The 20658-nt window shown below is 32.6% G+C and overlaps 1 protein-coding gene across 1 annotated transcript; it reads right to left on the bottom strand.

The window, feature by feature from the left end:
• Positions 1 to 1349: 1349 nt before the first annotated feature.
• LOC126879201 (facilitated trehalose transporter Tret1-like) lies at positions 1350 to 5337 on the bottom strand. Its single transcript, XM_050642254.1, has 2 exons — positions 5143 to 5337; positions 1350 to 2781 (listed from the first exon to the last, which is right to left on the bottom strand). The coding sequence occupies exons 1-2, from the start codon at positions 5240 to 5242 to the stop codon at positions 1448 to 1450; spliced, it is 1434 nt and encodes a 477-aa protein (XP_050498211.1). The 5' UTR covers positions 5243 to 5337; the 3' UTR covers positions 1350 to 1447.
• Between the last annotated feature and the right edge of the window lie 15321 nt (positions 5338 to 20658).

The raw sequence follows: 20658 nt of genomic DNA on the forward strand, positions 1-20658 counted from the left end.
CAGTTCCAGTTCCTTAAAAAGTATTAATTTACTATCGCTTTACAAAGAAAAAATAATTGGCTTATATTCATTAAGTACTATTCTAGTAATTTTATAACTTCCTAAAATTTATAAACGAACTTCCGCACCGTAACAAACACGTGTCTAGTCTACTTGACACTGCTATGTGATACTACCGACTGAATGGCTTAGACGATTTTGACTGAGAAAGACATTTACGGTGATCTCTAATAATATAATATCTATATTTAAGAAAATATTTGCAATTGGCCTAATTAAGACACTGGCCTTATTTGGCGACACTACCTTACCTATTTGTTCTTACGATTGGTAGTTTCCTAACTTTGCCAATCACCCCTACATTTCATTCGGGCTTGGGACCAGCTGTGGTAACTACAGTGTCTTTTCTTTACGTGTCTTCTTTTCTTCTTCTTCAACCTGTTTGCATCCACTCATGGACAAAGACCTCCCCATGAGTTTTTATTCTTCTCTGTTTTGTGCTATTTGGTGCCAGTCTCTTCCCATTTTTGCTTTGATGTTGTCTAGCCATCGTTTTTGTAGTCTTCTTCTACCACGACTGTGCTAGCGTGGTCTGCAATATACAATGTTTCTCGTTCACCTTTCGCCGTCCAATGTTTTGCCGTGCCACGTGTCAAGTTCCATTTCACTTGTCAAAATGTTCCCTCAGAGCTACTCGTAAAATAACTCGATAACCCTCTGTGTCGTTCTCAATCTGTTGGTTGATACGTCTGTAAGTCATTGTCTCCATTCCATAGGTCATAACTGGTAGAATAAAAATGTTGGGTACCCTTTTCTTTATATTTATTGGTATCTGTTTGTTATTCAGCACATCACTGAGTACGTGTACTGTATTGAAAATCTACGACATTTTCTCTTGCATGTATTATAAGTACAGTTAATGCATTATTCCACTACTACTATTACCGGTTTACGCCTACTAAGCGCCATTCTTGTCTGTTTAATCATAGATCTGGAGAGATTTCTCTTTCCTTTAGTCTTTTTCAATTTGCTCCCTCCAGCTTCTTCGGGTCCTTCCTCTTTTCCTTCTCCTATGCTAAGCTAATTCTCTAAGTACATTTTTGTTTACTTTTATCTGGTGTATAGTGTAAAGGAACCATAGAATAAAGTTGAACTGTGATGTGCTATGCTGTTTAATCTGCTTTCATCAATTTTAGGCCGTCTTGTTTCCTCTTTTATCTCTCTCAATGGACTACTTTTTTCAATATTGCTCAAAGCAGTTGGTATCCACTGTTCTGATGTCACACAAGTATTGAAAAATATAGCTTTAATATAAAGCATTCATATTATGGCCCAATAAAAAGCTCTAACATCCAATACTGTTTTAATGTTAATATAACTTCAATTTATATAAATAGTGTCAACACTCTCTTAATATCATACAAAAATTAATACCGCAAAAACGTCATTATGTTGTTAAACTTTTCTTTTTTCCTTTAAGATACATCTGAATTTCTTCCAGCGTTTTATCCTTAGTTTCAGGAACCAAATACAACGACAACACTGTTGAGATTAACGTGCAAACAGAAAAAAGTAAAAATGGAGCGTAAGTACCAACATTTGAATTTAAAAAGTTAAATGCTGCGTTAGAAGAAAACGTTCCAAATGCCATCATAAGCATCGAAACAGACATTGCTTTGGACTTAACACTGGCTGAAAATAGTTCTCCTAACATCAAACTGGACATCACCGTCATGCCAAAAGAAGCTACCACTTGGTAACCGACTACTGCAGTTATAGGCAACCAGCTTAATGAGGATGTATCAATTTCTACCAGAATTTCGTCAATATAGAAATATATAGCCATTGCAGCAAGTACAATGGTGGAAAGAGCAGATGACCAGGTATACAAAGGTTTCCTACCAAACCTTTTAACTACAAATAAAACAACGGTTATATGAAGTACAATAGAGAGAACGTTATATATAATAGAAGCCACTTCGGGGCTCACATCACCACCAGCTTTTTTGAAGATCAGTTGAGTATACTGCACGAACACTATATTTCCACTAAACATTTGCGAAATTCTTAGAAAAAATCCAGCTAAGAGAGCTTTTCTGTTGCTTTCTATACAAAACAGATCCTTCCAGGTCCCCTGCTCGGACATTTGACGTTCCACGTCACTCTTCAGCTTTTTTAAATCAGCTTCAACGTTGCTTTTCCTAGTCAAAAACCTTAAAGATTTCCTTGCAGCTTCGTCTTGGTGCTTGATTAAATAATAGTATGGTGTGTCCGGCATCAATGAAAACAAAGCCACGAATAGTATTGGCACAGGTAAGAAGATGCAAGATGTTGTAAACACATCATTGTAGCTACCTACTACGTTTACACCAAACTGTCCAACGTTAAGTCCAAATGTGATGGCAGTACCTAGAGCTCCTCTAATTTTGGGCGAAGCTACTTCTCCAATGTACATTGGCATCGCTGTCCATAAAAAACTATTCGCCAGTCCAACAAACATCCTCGAAACATAGAACACATAAATACTCTTAGCAAACGCAGCGATGAGGAGGAAGGTGATATGTGGGATGCTCAACAAAAGAAGGGTCCTTTTCCTGCCGATGATGTCAGGGATTTTGCTAAAAATCAGGCATGTGAAGATTACTGTCAAAGGTTGAACGATCGTTAAGTTAGAAGCTTCTTCCTCGGATATATCGTAGTTTACTTTGTCTTCTACTAGTTTGACTATAAACGGAGATGTCCATGCAAAGGCAACTCCCTGAGAGAATGCTCCTAGCGAGGCTAAAAAATAATTTTTATTTTATTATTATAAAAAAATAAATGCATATTTAAAAAATAATACAGAAATAATGGTAGTGGAGCAAAGTATGCTAAATTTGCAGTCATTCGAGCGTTATGGGGACCCATTGGTTTGTGATTATTAGTTCCTAAAACCAAAAAAAGTTAAGTAAAATTTTCCATTTTAGTGGGGACTTTCCACTTTTTAATTAAATTTTCCATTTCCAACAATCGTTTTTTCTATCCATAACATCTATCCATAATTCGAAAAAATGTCTCGAATAAAAGCTGCTTATTTTTATGTAAAGAATCCAAATCTGCAATAAAAATTTGGGGGTCCCATTTAAGATTTTAAAGTAACCCCCACCCCACTCCCGTGGGGTGTCGTGTTTGGTACCATTCGATAGAATTTTCAAAAACATTTTGAAAGTGTATTTTGCAGTTTCTCGATCTGATGTTCATTTTGCGAAATATCGCGGGGTTTGTATTTAAAATTTTAAATTTACCCCCACCCCTCTCCGTGGGGGGGGGGGTGTCATGTTTAGTACCATTCGATAGATTTTTGAAAAATATTGAAGACGTATTTTTTAGTTTTTCGATCTGACGTTCATTTCCCGAAATATTCGCTTTTTTTTGTGAAACTTTTTGGCTCACCCATTTCCTTACGCCCCGCTCAAATCGTCAGATTTTTTAAATATACACTCTTTGGCATGTACTTAATTTACCTTATCTTAATCTGACAATTTCGAGTATTTTTAAGGATAGATTTTTTTTCGGGCCACCCTTCACGAACTTCCCTGTGTCATGCGCCAATATATGGTAGAGGTACATCTGCAGGGTACTAGATTTCTCTCCATATGATAATCTGACGCGCTCGAGTAACTGCAAAAATCCCCGCTTGGGCTCCCCTACCATAATGTCAAATAAGTACTTTTCTTTTAACATAGCTGCCATTACAGAAAATAATCAAGATAAACTGAAAACTTAGTAAGACAATCCTATCCGCTAAGGAAAGATCCTGGAGAGAATTCTGCGAAAATATTGAAAGTGTACCCGAAAGTGTCATGGTTAACAGAATCCTCAAAAGAGATAACATTAATAAACCCAAACCAATTAAATTGCCCAATGGGAAGTATACGGACACAGAGAAGGAAGCTGTAGAGCTTCTTTTAAGTGTTCACCTTCCAGGGTCGAAGCAATTGATTGGTGATAATTGTCAAGCAACGTATAGACCAACCAAAAGGGATTGGCTGACCGGAAGATATCTTTGATTCTCACAAGGTCACAAAACTCTGAGACCGGATGGCATATTTCCTAAGTTACTCTAAGAGGGACTGGCAATAATTTTGGGTCCCCTGATGGCAATATTTAGAGCGAGCCATTCTCTGGGATACATTCCCAAAGCTTGGAGAAGTGCAAGGGTGACGTTTATTTTCAAACCACGAAAAACAGATTAAACCCTAGCAAAATCATACAGGCCGATAAGTCTGACTTCATTTATGTTGAAAACCATGGAAAACATATTGAATGAAGATATCAAGAAAAACAAACTCAATGAAAACTCAGTGTACCAGCGGCAACGGGCGTATCAAGGGGGAAATTAAATGAAGCCGACATGCACCAAAAAGAAGTCACAATTGTTGCATTTTATAGAAGGTGCATTTGGTAATACTTCCATCCTACATCGAGTCTATGCAAAGTTAATTGGTGAGGAAGAAAATCAACAAAACAAAATGCAAGTAAATTATTCAGATGCTTCAGAGCAGAACAAGATCCACATATACCTACGTATGAAGGTGCCATAAATCTGGGGGCAATTAAGGGATGCCCTCAAGGGGGTATATTGTCACCGTCGTTATCGAACATACTTGACGATGATCTGATTCATGGGCTAAGCACCCAAGGAATCTGGGTCCAGGGTTTCGCAGACAATATTGTAATAGTAACTAGGGGAAATTTCCCAGCACTGTTGAGGATTAGATGCGATATGCTCTTTATTACATAGAAAACTGGTGTCTGAAAGGCAACCTCTCCATGAACCCTTCCAAAAGTATATCGGTAGCATCCACTAATAATAGGAATCTTACTGGACAGAGTGAATTGAAATTATTTGTAGAGGAACTGGAAAGAACCAATGAGGTCAAGTATCTAGGGGTAACAATATAACAAGTATCTAGGAATATCAATATATTATAATATGATCGGTATTATGAATTAACAGGAAAATAAACTGAATAGTATTAGAACTACAAAACATTAAGAGGAAGCAAATAAGATACTTGAAACTTTAAAAAACTTGATTAACTTATGGAATAAATAATTGTAACGAAATATATCTGAAAATAATTTAAAAATATGACTTACCTATCAAAATAGCTAACACCTGAGGCCAGATCTTTTCGTCGTCATCATCTCCAGCCCTTACATCTGATTTCTGCATCGCTGCCACGACAGCTTTCACCATAGTGATGCTTCTTCGTATGTTTATTTTGCCATCTTCTAATTATCTGTCGTGTAATAAGTTGCCGTATTATTTTATACCTAGAATTTAAGTAAATGTTGACAGCAGACGAACAAGCTATTGTATGTTAGGTAAGCTTTGTATAAACTATTTGATTTTATAATCTTAGTTGATTTTTAAAAACATAAGACTTAAAAATTGTTATCAGCTCACCTGCCTTATAATATTATAATGTTTGTGTTTATTTTTCTTATGCGTACAAAGTTAAACTCATATTTTTGTTATATATTCTCTACAATAAAACAAATCAATACACTTACGATTTAAATAAACTAACCAACGTAACATGTATAATGAAATGATAGCATTTCAAGATGAAATTCTAAAAGAAGCAAACTATACTAAATTTACAATCAAGATGCAGTAGAAATAAACAAATCAAAACACGTTAAATGCTACTAGGAGCACCCCGAATCATAATTTACAATGTACAGTTGAGTCCGCGAGTATTTACCCCTGCGTCATCACTTAAAGCATACGAAATAAGTCGGAAATCTATTTCACGCAACAACAACTGACAGAAAGTGGCTACTGTTCCGATTACGGGTTTTATTATAAAATTTGACGTTATCAAATATATAGAATGTCAAATGTAAGTTTTGCTTCAAAATTTTTGCGCAGAATTACAGCTACATTTGAAGTAGCTTAATAAATTCTTTTATTATTATTGATTAATAAATAAATAAACAATTTATAAAAAAATCCAATAACATATTTTATTTTTGTTATTTTATTCACTTTGACGGAAATCTAAACACAGTCATATTTTTACTGTGTGAATGATGTTAGCTTTGTATGTTTTAAATATTAATTGCCTAAATATAATTATTTACCTTAAAATTTCAAAGCCCAATATAAAATTAGTTGTGAAAACAACTGTTTGTGTAGTATAAAGAAACTTCAAAACGCAAAAATTCGACAAAAACCGCAAAAAGTTCAACTGACTGACAGCCACAAAATTAAACAAATCAGAAACGTCAAACAAATTGTGCTTAAAATATGAAAACATACCGAATCGTCTTTTTTTTGTACCTATCTCTTTTCAATGCACTGAGTCTAGATGGTTCATAAAAATAACATGTGTTGTTACTTAATAACAAACGGCAGCTGGTTTGTCATGAGTTTCATGCATGGAAGAGAATGATGCTAGATAAAAAGTATGTGTTTTATCTCGCCAGGTATTAATGACGCACGGGTAAAGACTCGCAGACTCAACTGTACCTACATACATTGTAATTACCAAATCATGATTTCCCAAGTTTATACATTGTAAATTATGATTCCGGAGTGCTCCTAGTAGCATTTCACGTGTCTTGGTTTGTTTATTTCTACTGCATCTTGAACGTAAATTTAGTCTAAGTCTCTGGCTGAGGACTAATTCAGATGAAACACTGTTTCTTGTTCTTCTTCTAATGGCGCTACAACACTTTGTAAGTCTTGGCCTGCTTAACAATGTTTCTCCATTGTGCCCTGTCGGATACTTTCCTTCGCCACTGCTTGATGTTCATGGTTTTAAGATCTTCCTCTACTTGGTCTATCCATCCTTTATGGGGCTTTCTTCTTGTTCTATTTCCTTGGGGCTTTCACCTTTGAATTTTACAGCTCATTATCTGGTATTCTTTTTAAGTGACCAAGCCAGTTTAGTCTTTGTGACTTTACAAATTTAACAATATATGCGCTATGCATTAGTTCATCTAGCTCGTAGTTCATTTTAAATCTCCACCAACCATCGCTGCAATGGGTTGGTCCAAATATCTTTCTTAGTATTTTGCGCCTAATAATCTCAGTTGATTTTCATTAGTGGTTGAGAGGGTACACATTTCACATCTATACGTGACCACTGGTCTAATTACTGTTGTACATTCTACAAAATTTTGTAGATGGAACACCGTTACAGGTTAAAAAGATCGGGAGAGGGTCTTGAAATCTTAAATGTTAGAGCATGGAGTTCGTATAGATGAACTTAAAAGAAAGAAAGTAAAAATTGTTTGCATTCAAGAAATAACGCGGAAAAGACAAAGTTCGAAATAATTAGGTGAAGGATATAAATTATGCTATGTAGTAATAGAGAAATGATAGTGCTTGTAATAGTAGTGGAAGTTATAAGAACGTGTGAGAGAGTAACATCAGCGAAATTTGTACTTAAGGTGATACAGTAGCGATCAACAGGTAGCCAAAACGCGTTCCAAGATTGCGACTGTAATTTTGAATATTTTTTCGAGATATTTGGCACACGTATTCGTAATATAATAAAGAATGGCGGTACAGAGCCGAATTTGAAAAATATATTAATATGTGGAAATTACTCTGTAATTAAATACAATATTAAAAAACGAGCCTGTACCGCCATTAAGAAGAACAAAAAATACACTTTCTTCAAATAAACTTTTTGGAACTACTAATGAAATAAAAAATTTTAGTAGTTCCAAAATGACACAAAATTTAGACATCGGATAAAAAAATTTATTTGAAGAAAGTGTATTCTTTTGTTCTTCTTAATGGCGGTACAGGCTCGTTTTTTTTAATATTGTATTTAATTACAGAGTAATTTCCACATATTAATATATTTTTCAAATTGGGCTCTGTACCGCCATTCTTTATTATATTACGAATACGTGTGCCAAATATCTCGAAAAAATATTCAAAATTACAGCCGCAATCTTGGAACGCGTTTTCGCTACCTGTTGATCGCTACTGTTTCCTCTTAATTAAAAATTGTTAAATTGAACCAGGTAGTGATCAGAATACGCATTGGCTCCTCTCCTGATGCGTAAGTTTATTATATTCGATTGGTGTCTTGAGTCTACAATAACATGATCTATTATATTTGCTGTAAGTCCAGCTGGTGATTTCCAGATGCCTTTATGTAGGTCTATCTTTTCAAGCGAAGTATGTACTAGCAATCACCATGTTAAGTGATTTTGCTAGGGGTATTAACCTATTGTCATTGTCATTTGATTGGTTATGGAGGCCGTGCTTACCTATTGAAGTTATAAAACCTAAACTAATCATAAAACTCTTATTTAACTTTATCTTCTTTTTTCTCTATCTGTGCGGGCATGTTTTCTTATAGTCTCACTATTACCTTGCAATCTTTACATATAATATGTATAGCTTGTTGTTTGTTATACATTGCTAACTCAACTTGAATTGGCAACCTATTGCAGTTTAAGACAGATGAAGAGGACATTGTTGTTTCGAGTAGCGACACATACTGATCCCGGATAGTTATATCCATTTTCATTGACTTTATGTCGTTTATAGTCCACTGAAATATTTTCAACTGCTCAAAATCGACAAAGAAGACGAAAACCTTTTGCAAATATTATGTTTTCGACCCTCAGGAATCAGAATCTAAAATTATTTTTGCGAGAAAATGCCGGGAAACCCGGAAAAATCGCAAAATAGAGATTTTCCGCAATTTTATCGAAAACTACAATAGCTAGCGGAAAAATAAATAATCCATCGTGTTTATTGAACGATTTTACATAAAAATAGATGTTTTTCTTTCGAGAAATTGCTGTGAAATCCAGGAAAATCGTAAATTAGAGTTTTTTCACAATTTTCGCAAAAATTACAATAGCTCGGAGATTTAATTAAACCATCATGTTTATTGGACGATTTTACATAAAAATATATCTTTTTTGCGAGAAAATACCGGGAAATCCGAAAAAATCATAAAATACAAATTTTTTGCAATTTTCTCGAAAACAACAATAGCTAGCGGAAAAATAATTAAAGCATCGTGTCTAATGCACGATTTTACATTAAAATAGGTACTTCTTTGCGAGAAAATGCCGGGAAATCCGGAAAATTGTAGTTTTCGAGAAAATTGGTGAAAATCTCTATTTTACGATTTTTCCGGATTTCCGGGTATTTTTTCGCAAAAAAACATATTTTTATATGAAATTGTCCAATAAACACAATGGTTTTATTATTTCTCCGCTAGCTATTGTAATTTTTGAGAAAATTGCAAAATATCTCTAATGTACGATTTTTCCGGATTTCCCGGCATTTTCTCAAAAAGGAAACATCTATTTTTATGTAAAATCGTCCAATACACACGATGGTTTAATTTTTTCTCCGCTAACTATTGTAATTTTTGAGCAAATTGCGAAAAATTCCTATTTACGATTTTTCCGGATTTCCCGGAATTTTCTCGAACAAAAAACATCTATTTTTATATAAAATCGTCCAATAAACACGATGGTTTAATTATTTTTCCGCTACCTATTGTACTTTTCTAGAAAATTGCGAAAAATCTCTATTTTACGATTTTTCCGGATTTCCCGGCATTTTTTCGTAAAACTAACTTTAGATTCAGATTCCTGAGGGTCAAAACGTATTTGCAAAAGGTTTTCGTCTTCTTTGCCGATTTTGAGTAGTTGAGAATATTTCAGTGGACTATTAATTTAATACTTTTAAGTATGTAATCATAATCAACAATTTAAACCCAACCACTGTTTGGTTTTGCGGTTATTAGCATAAGTACTTCAAAGTCCACTGAAAATGGACTGATAACTCCGAAAACATTCGTTCTGACAACACTATTGTAATCCAATTACAACATAAGTTTTTTACATCGATGTTAAAGTTTTTTTAAGTAAATGGTATACAGCGAACTCCCGGAAACTATTTCGATTTAACTTTTTTATCAAGTACCAATTTCACTGGCATTCTTCTAGTAAGAACAGCTATTTTTATATACCTCATCATATGCATATTTGTTATCATATGAAAAACCCTTTTTAATCCTTTTTTATAAATTCTAAATAAATACTGTTCTATTTACTGTGAGTAAATACTAATTTGTTAACAATGTTAACAAAACGAGCAAATTACAAAAATATTTTCATGCATTGTTACGATATTCAAATAAACTATTTTATAAATAAATACTATATCTAGGGAATTTTGGTCACAAGTTGGTGCGTCAAGTACATTATACACTTACACACAGTATGGTGCCAATAACTTTCTTATTTCGTAAGTCGATGATTTTAAAGAAAAATCCCGAAAAAGGTCGATTTTAACTCGTGAGTTTTTGGCATAATATACAGAGTGAGTCTGTAATTTGGAATAAATTCAATATCTCAAATACTAACTGATTTTTTGAAAATTGCTCAGACCCGTCGATTAGTATTTCAAATTGTCCTTTTTGACATACAATAATAATGTATACAGGGTGTCCCAATTTAGAGATATGACGTCATTGTTGATTTTCTAAAATGACAATACTGTCATTTTGATAGCTATTTTGATAGGGTGCGTAAAGTTATACATAACTGCAAAATTTCAAATTTTTATTCCCTACTATTTACAAGATAATAAAAAATAACAAAGTTATGAAAAACAAGTAATCAAATAATGATTGAATTTAATTATTTCAATTTAGCAAATGCTCATAATGTTGCCCATTGACTATTTGACAATAATTGAGGACATTATGAGCATTTGCTTAATTGAATAATTAAATTCAATTATTATTTGATTAATAATAATAATAATAATAATATCGTATGGCATTTTTGCGGGGGAGATCCTTTTGGATTGTTCCAGCGCCATTTACATATTTAACCCTGTTTCAAGTAACTAGTGTCGATGTACACTAGCCCAGGGGGACCGACGCGTGACGGCTTAACGTGCTCTCCGAGGCACGGTGAAACGGCTCGTATCATTTTTAGAAATGAAAAATTGATTGTCGTTGACAGGGCTCGAACCCGCGTGCTTTGGCGTATGAGGCCAGTGATCATGTCGTTGAGCTACGGCCGTACACATTTATACATTATTTGATTACTTGCTTTTCATAACTTGGTTATTTTTTAATATCTTGTAAATGGTAGTGAATAAAAATTTGAAATTTTGCAGTTATGTATAACTTTACACATTCTATCAAAATAGTTATCAAAATGACAGTGTTGCCATTTAAGAAAATCAACAATGACGTCATATCCCTAAATTGAGACACCCTGTATACTTTAATATTTTATGTCAAAAATGACAATTTTAAATACTAATCGACGGGTCTGAGAATTTTTCAAAAAACCAATTAGTATTTGAATTATTGAATTTATTTCAAATTACAGACATATGCTTCTTTTCATGAGCATTTTTCAGTGCGTCACAAATGATAGAAAAAAGGTAAGCCCGTGATAATATACATTTTAGTTAAATCTGACAGTTGTCACATTTTATTTGCAATTTGTCATAAAATCAAATCAATTGTGTTTATTGCATTTATAAAATGGTATTTTCTTTGATTTGTATAGTCTTATAAGTTGTACAGATTATATTCGTAGATATATTATACAGTATGTCCCTGTAAGTTGTATCCATATGGAAAACTTTTTTATTATTAATTTTACGAAAAAAAGTTATTCTTCATAAAAAGCTCTGCATGGTCCAAAACCTAAGATTTAAACATCAAATATCAAATTTTATAAATATTATACGAGGTATGTCAAAAAGTTTGAATTTCACTCAAGAGTAAAGTAGCTTTATTTTTCACAATATTGAAAATTGCTATTATGAAAAGTTGTTTGGAATTAAAAGCTATATTCTAATATGCAATTACATCCTTCTAATTGAAAAAAAAAAAAAAAAAAATTTGAAAAATTATGGATAACTAACATTATTTTCAGTAATTTTAATTCTAATAACTCTTTTATTATTAATTTTACGAAAAAAGTGATTCTTAATAAAAAGTTCTGTATGGTCTAAAATACTCTAAAACCGAAAATACAACCATCTTATGTCAATTTTATACGAGGTATGTCAAAAAAGATAAATTTAGATCAAAAGTACCTTTTTAGTTCAAAATATTTCAATTAGAAGGATGTAATTACATACTGAAACATGGTTTTTAATTCTTAATAACTATTCATAATAACAATTTTAGATATTGTGAAAAATAAAGGTATTTTACTCTTGAGCCAAATTCATATTTTTTGACATACCTTGTATAAAACTGATAAAATTTGACATAAGATGGTTGTATTTTAGGTTTCAGACCATGCAGAACTTTTTAATAAGAATCACTTTTTTTCGTAAAATTAATAATAAAAGAGTTATCAGAATTGAAATAACTGAAAATAATGTTAGTTATCCATAATTTTTCAAAAAAAAATTTTCGATTAGAAGGATGTAATTTCATATTAGAATAGAGTTTTTAATTCCAAACAACTTTTCATAATAGCAATTTTCAATATTCTGAAAAATAAAGCTACTTTACTCTTGAATGAAATTCAAACTTATTGACATACCTCGTATAATATTCATAAAAGTTTATATCTGATGGTTGAATCTTAGGTTTTGGAACATGCAGAGCTTTTTATAAAGAATAACTTTTTTCGTAAAATGAACAATAAAAAAGATTTCCATATGGATACAACTTACAGGGACATACTGTATAATTGGAAAATATTTTTTTTTTCGATTATAGCGCCATCTATTGACAACTACAAACAATAAATGTTATAAATGTCACCGACGAAATGTAATCACCGACGTGCGTTTTTTTCTGTCACATGCAATCGAAAAACTGTGATGCACTGAAACATCCTCATGAGAAAAAGCATACCTTTGTTATTTTTTATTATCTTGTAAATGGTAGAAAATAAAAATTTGATATTTTGCAGTTATGTATAACTTTACACACCGTATCAAAATAGCTATCAAAATGACAGTATTACTATTTAAGAAAATCAACAATGACGTCATATCTCTAAATTGAGACATCCTGTATACATTAATATTGTATGTCAAAAAAGACAATTTGAAATACTAATCGACGGGTCTAAGTATTTTTCAAAAAAGCAATTAATATTTGAGATATTGAATTTATTCCAAATTACAGACTCAGTCTGTATATCATACGGGGCGTGATGATCTAATCGATGATGTTTTTAAACGAGAATAGGGGTCGTGTGCTAACTTATTTGAAAGATTATTAAATTCTCAATAATTATTAATATGGGGTGCTCAAAACATTTTTTTTTAATTTAATTAATTGACACAAAAGAAGAATGTATGTAATTTATTTAATTCAAAATGCATTTACCTGCTGTCAAAAATCAGAAAAAAATATTTATTAAAAAAATGCATTATTCCATTTTATAAAAAAAACGTACAAACCAGATATTATAGCAAATAGTTCATTTAAATTCAAATAGGTAGTTAAATATTTAGCCCATAAGAAGCAACTTAGAAAAATAGATCAAAATTAAATTAAATTACCTGACTTACGTTATAGTATACAATTCCAGAGATATACATTAAAATCGATATGTAAATTTTGCGCCCACACAAGGAGCTCTTAGCCAACATACTCAGAACTTATTATCAACTACAATTATGGTTACAACACTTTGATCAAACAATACTGTCAACTCAAATGAACCTACACTTAATCCAACATATTGGGGATGGAAATCATCAAATGGGCAATTAGTGCCAAGATTTTCATTAGACCCTATAGTACAAGAATCGTTACTGAAACAATTTACCTGGTCATGCAAAGCTGGGTGTATAAGAATGACTTGCAGTTGCAAAAAAACTAGGATTGTATTACTGTTCTAAATTGCGTGTTGAATATGCTGGTGAAAATTACGTGATCATAGATATTATTGGGGACGATTTAGAATTACAAATAGTTTATAATGTTAACAATGATAACGAATTTGTGCGAAAACGAAAAAGCACGTTTAAATCAATAATGTACCATATTATATTAAAATAGTTTTGTATATATGATGTATGTCGAATTCATGCCAAAACATTCATTTTGAAATTTCAAGGCATAGGTACTCTTGGGACCATTTTTTTTTAAATATTCTTCTGAAGTTATTTTCTTCTGGCATCTTAAGGCAGTTTACTGGTTTTGTTGAAAATAGGTCACGATTTTACTTTAAAATTAAGTTTACTTGACGTTTCGATTTCCACTCGCTCTCAAAATACCTACTTTGAGATAAAATCATAATTCAATCACTTTCTGACCCTACCAACTATCATACCATCACCTTGTTGAATACAACTCCTAAACTTTTAACAAAATTACTTGCCAATAAAATAAATGGGAATGCACAATTATCGGAAATACACAATTAGTGAGGAAGAACAAGGATTTCGGAAAAGTAGGTCCACAATAGACGCCATATTCATAGCCAGACAAATTGCTGAGAAAGCACTGGAACATAATAAACCTGCATTTATGTGCTTTATAGATCTGACTAAGGCCTTCGATTGTGTAAGATTGGAAGATGTGCTAAGATTGCTAAAGGAGAAAAATCAGTCCAACAAAATGATAAGGATAACTAAAGACAATAATACGAAGAACAAAACCAGAATAAAAGTCAAGAATGAACTAACATTGGAAGTAGAAATCAACTAGGCAATCAGACAAGAGGATAGCTTGAGCCTTTGGTTTTTAATTTAGTAATGGACAAAATCATAGAAAACATCAAAGGTACTGGAAAACGATATAAGATGGCAGGGAAATAAATAAAAATCCTCTGTTATGCTGACGACGCAATCTTAATCTCCGATAAAAAAGATAACCTACAGTGAATGGCACAAACTTTCAATACAGTGACGAAGAACTAGAGCATGAAAATATCAATAGCTAAGATAAAATCCCTGGTATTGTCAAGGGAACCCATAAGATGCAAATTAGTAATTAACAACGAACTAATTGAACAATTCTCGAGATTCTAAGTGAACAAAAATATCTGGGAGCCGAAATATGTAGTTATGGAGATGTTAAAGAGAGCGTCCGAAAGCAAGCAAATAAATCCAATTACGAGTCAAGGATGTCTGAGCAGGCTCGGCCCCAGGGGTGGGCGCACTGGGCGGCTGCCCAGGGCGGCAAATTCAGGGGCGGCAAATTTTAGAGGACAGCCAATTTTTGAAATTGAAGAGCGGCAAAAATGCAACTGTAAAAACGAGAATTAAGTAAGTGAAACAATTGCAAGGTTCGGAGTTGCAATTCGACGGAAAATCGACAACACCGCCTTCTTCTTCATCGCATAAGAATAGTAGGATCAGAACTAAACTAACTTCACTTAAAATTAACTTTACTGAAAATGGATATAATAATTAGAAACATATGGCTGAAGCTTTGTTCAGCCACGCAGCCACGCTAAGTCTCCAGCTCATCTACAGTCACAGAGACAGTGAGTAGAACTAGAAATTAGACTAGAATCGGGCAAAATCATAGATGAAGAAACACAAAAAGTTCTAAATTCGGAAACTGGCCATTGGAAAAATGTAATACAACGACTTATATCAATAATACAGTTCTTGGCACATCAGCGTCATCCAATGAGGGGTGATTCTGATAAACATTTTCATCAAAACAACGGTAATTTTTTAAGCTTTTTGAGCCCTTTAAAAATTTTGGATTCTGTGTTACAAGAGCACATAAGAGAATAACTAATGGGAGTAACAAGCAGCCTCACTACTTGGATCAAAAATCAAATCAAAAATATAATTTTAAACTTTTTGAAATCAGCAAAGTATTATAGCATAATTTTAAAATGTATATCTGATATTGCTGGGGTGGAACAGATGACTATTGTTGTACATTTTGTCGATTTAGGTTCTTGTTCACAAAGTGTTAAAATTGAAGAACATTTTCTTGGATTTGTGCCTGTAGTGGAAACCACTGGCTTGGGAGTTACAGAGTCCCAAAATGAACTGGGAATACCTTTGGAAGATATGAGAGGACAAGGGTATGCTAATGCGGCAAGCATGGAAGAGAAGAACTTGGGAGTTCAAAACAGAATTTTAAAAATGAATCTTAATGCATTTTTTGTCCCATGTTCTAGCCATTCACTTAACTTAGTCGTGAACGATGTTGCTAAAGCCTCACAGTTTGCAGTTTCTTTCTTTTCCTTAGTGACAAAATTTACAACTTTTTCTCAGCATCTATTCATCGTTAGACTATGCTGAAAAATCGTATTTCTAGTCCAACATTGAAACCTTTGTCCAAAACTAGATGGGAAAGTAGAATAATTGATGCAATTACTCCCATTAGATACCAAATTGAAGAAATTTACGATGCTCAAGTAGAAATCACTGTGAATAAAAACAACGATAAAATGGTTGTTCATGAGGCAAGCTGTTTGGCAAATCAAATCCTTGTTTTACTTTTCTTTGCTCTGTGGTAATATGGCATGACATTTTACTTCACATCAACGTAGTCGCATATGCAGAGCATTGATATGGGAGCGTATCAAGCTATCAGTTTATTAGAAAAATCGGAAATCCATTTTAAGTCTCTCGGAAGTGATTTAAAATTCCAGGGCTATTTGACAGACTCAAAAGGACTCATCAAAGTTAGAAATTGAGAATCCCAAAAAGAGGCTGAAGATGAAAGTATGGACCTAGATTTAGAGACACGATATAAAGTTGACTTCTATTTAAAAATTATAAACACAACCGTTAATGCATTAAGTGATAGATTTCAGCAAATTAAGAGCCATGGTGAAATTTTTGAGTTTTTGGGTATACCAAGGGGGAGGGGCGGCCGTCGCCGATCTTGCCCAGTGCGGCAAAATCCCTAGGGCCGGGCCTGTGTCTGAGGGATGTCATCTGGAGAAATAAAGATATGAGGCTGGAAGGGAAAGTACGCATATACAAATCATGTGTAAGACCGATCATGACGTACACGATAGAAACAAAATGTGACACAGTAGAAATCAAGAGGGTACTTAGAACATCAGAAATGAGAACGTTGAGGTCCATAACTAGGAAAACACTGAGAGACAAAATACCGAATGACAGAATAGGAGATCTCTGTAACATACAAGACATAGTATGGTGGGGAAGACAGAGGCGACGAAAGTGGAATCAGCATGTGACGAGAATGGATAGGGAGAGAATAGCCCGTATAGCCAGAGATTCGAAGCCAACAGGAAAGAGACCAATAGGAAGGCCCTTTAAAGTTGGCGAGATAGCTGGCAGTCAACATCACAGCTACAAATACAAGCTCAAAATCAGTTAAGAACAGGCCAAGAGGCCTAATGTAAGAAGAAGAAGTTTCTGACACATATCTATACACTTATCATTTTAAGTTTCTCGGTAAACTAAGTACAGATCCCGAATTTTATATTGTTTGAATAGAAAGAAAATTTATTAATATCAGATTCAAATTTTTTTTTCGTAATACCAACATAAATATACAGTGATGAGCGCGCTAATAACCGGCAAAATAGCTTAAAAGATGGAAAACATAATACATTGCGAAACAAAAAGAGACTAGTGGAGGTGGAAATTATCGTTATATGAATTCATCACAATATCACAACTTTACTTAACTTAATTTAATTTTTCCACTCAGTTAATTTTGAAAAACAGTTTATGATGTCACATAATGTTTGAGCAGACTTTTGCTTTTAAATTTTAGTTTGTACTAATGAATGTATTACAACTCATTAACCTTTATTTACAAATTAGAACTCACAATAAACTTTTTTAATACCTGCATATTTCAATATACCAATTTAAAATTAAATTCTAATTCTCTTTGTTAAACATTTTTTGGATGAGAGATGAAAAATCCACCTAACTTCCTTTGACATCTTGTCATTCATTTGTGACACCAAACTGTCTAATATTCAATTGGTCGTTAACCTCTCACTAGAACACAAGTACCTTGTGCAATTTTCGAGCATGGATGAAATACATTCATATGTGATCTTTAAAATCTAAAGACATCTTAAGACTTTTTAATATAGAATGTAACAATAATGTAATTTAGCGGTTTTTACACCTATTGAAGGGGCTAGTTACAATTACTTGTACACTGGACGTAAGTAACCACACTTTCTTATTTTTCCAACTGTCAAAATTTCACCCTTTTACTTTTTAATCTTAGTGGTTCACTTTTTTCCAGGTTTACACTGATGATGGTCAGTTTGACCGAAAACTTTTTGTACTTCCACTCCCTTGTGGATAAATTTTAAGAATTTTTAATAAATTCATATGCCTACATACAACAGAAGTGTTTACTTCATTTCACGTTGTTATATTGAAGGTATACCGCCAACTACGGGGTTTACCCCGTTTTTAAAGTTTTTGGTAAGTTAGCTTAAATCGACCAATTTTTTGTCTCAGGAATCTGAGGTTAAGCTATGGTCCGTTCTTTACCAAAAACCCTGTATATAATTATAAATATTAGTACTCTGGGCTAATTAGCAAAATACAAGAAAAAGTTATTTAATACCAGCAATTTTATTGCTGGAATCGAATCTTATGATTCTACAAAAAAAAATATATATTGATAATATAGGTATACAAAATCCGCAGATAGTGTGTTACTATTTTAATAAACAAAATGGCGCTCCCAAATCGTGTTTTTCTTTAAATAGAGCTCTATAACTGCAAAGATTTTAACTTTACCCCAAAAACACCCAAATAAAAATTCACCGTAATTAAATTCTGCATAGACACGTTTTTCCCGATTTATTTCGACGAAAATTTTCATCGGCAAATCGCTTTTTTCCAACAAAATCTTTAATTTTCAGCTAAAATTTTAGGTAAGTAATTATTTATCAATAATTAAATAACTTGGTGACGTGAAAGCACTTTTGTATAGATTATATTTCCAGCATCCGATGGAAATTAAATGAACAGTTTAGCAACAATTAAATTGTTAATTAAAAATTTACGGTCGCTATAATAACCATAATAATTAAGATACATATTATGAATAACTATGATTTTTGTATAAAAAGGTACTATACCCATCTAATGTAGTTTACAGAATTGAAATTTGACTACTTACGCAAAAATAAAAAGATTGTGTGCAAAATAAACCATTTTTCATTGTTCAAACAAGGATCCCCATTATACAGGGTGTCCCGAAAAGATTGGTCATAAATTATACCACACATTCTGGAGTCAAAAATAGTTCGATTGAACCTAACTTACCTATATACAATAGAGCACACAAAAAAAGTTACAGCCCTTTAAAATTACGAAATGAAAATCGATTTTTTTTTATATATCGAAAACTCTTAGAGATTTTTTATTGAAAATGGACATGTGTAATTCTTATGGCAGTAGCATTTAAAAAAAAATTTAAGTGAAATTTGTACACCCCATAAAAATTTTATGGGGGTTTTGTTCCCTTAAACCCCCCAAACTTTTGTGTACGTTCCAATTAAATTATTATTGTGGCACCATTAGTTAAACACAATGTTTTTAAAACTTTTTTGCCTCTTAGTACTTTTTCGCTAAGCCAGTGTTTATCGAGATATTTTGAATATTTTTCAAATCCACCACATATTTGTACAGTAAGGTCTCTTTTTATGCGGATTTTTTTATGCCACTTTGAAGTTATGCGGTTTGTATTTCATCCAAAAATTTCTATTATTAATGACTAGTATAATTAATATTAACTATTTCGATCCAGATGTCATTAATCTGAGGGTTTGCAATTCGGGTATTCCCCTTGTTCCATGATGTAGCATGTAGTTATTACATCAATCTGAGTTTCGCATTGAAAGGTATAACCTGTAATTCTTTTGAAATTACATTTAAATGTTTAAGTATTTAAGAGTTTAATGCTCGGTTTCATAATCAGTTAAAGTGGACTTTACATTTTAAGTTGGTACCTTTATCAATGCAATTCATACGCGTAAATGTCAACGTTAAAGTGAACTTTGGTTAATGTTCACTTTAAGTTGATTATGAAACCGGGCGTAAATGTTGCTAATTTCAAGTTGCAGTATAATAAACAGCACATTTTGATTTCTGGATTGAAACATTTAATTAAGTGTCATAAAGGTTTATGTTTCATTAGAAGAGGTTTTTGCAATTTCAATATAGTTAGTTTGCGTTTTTAATTCTTTCTTTAAGATTTTATTTGGCCTAATGGAGAAAAAAAAAACACCACATACAATTTTTGGTTGACAAACGTCCACCATTTTATGTGATTTTAGAAAACTACGGAACGTATCCCTACTTTTTCAATGCAAGTAAAATATTTTTTTATGCGATTTTTTTTATGAGCTTTTCTGTAGAACGTATCCACCGCATAAAACGAGACCTTACTGTATATACAGTCCAGGGTAATAAGGTTTTTTCCATGACACTTGAACAGCCAGGATACTGAAGCGTTCCTTGTTATATAAGAAATTATACATATTTATTACAATTTTTTATCAATTATGATATAGATAACATTACTTAGTAGTTGTGCACTTAAAACAGGGTAAAAAAGTTAATTTTTTTGGAAAAAGTTATTCAAAAAGTTTATAAAGAAAAATTGACGATACATTTGCATAATTATTTATTACTAATAAATGCATTTTTTATTCACTTTTTGAAGTTATACTTCTTTACGCGCGATATGAGGG

The sequence above is a fragment of the Diabrotica virgifera genome, chromosome 1 (genome assembly GCF_917563875.1).
Source record: "Diabrotica virgifera virgifera chromosome 1, PGI_DIABVI_V3a".
NCBI classification, from domain to species: domain Eukaryota; kingdom Metazoa; phylum Arthropoda; class Insecta; order Coleoptera; family Chrysomelidae; genus Diabrotica; species Diabrotica virgifera.

What these genes read in the sequence shown, in the direction of transcription:
- LOC126879201 (XM_050642254.1), bottom strand. Translation starts at nt 5,242, where the DNA reads ATGGTGAAAGCTGTCGTGGCAGCGATGCAGAAATCAGATGTAAGGGCT. An exon ending in GGTGTTAGCTATTTTGATAG is followed by an intron (nt 2,782 to 5,142) that starts GTAAGTCATATT and finishes ATTATTTTTTAG; the next exon opens with CCTCGCTAGGAGCATTCTCT.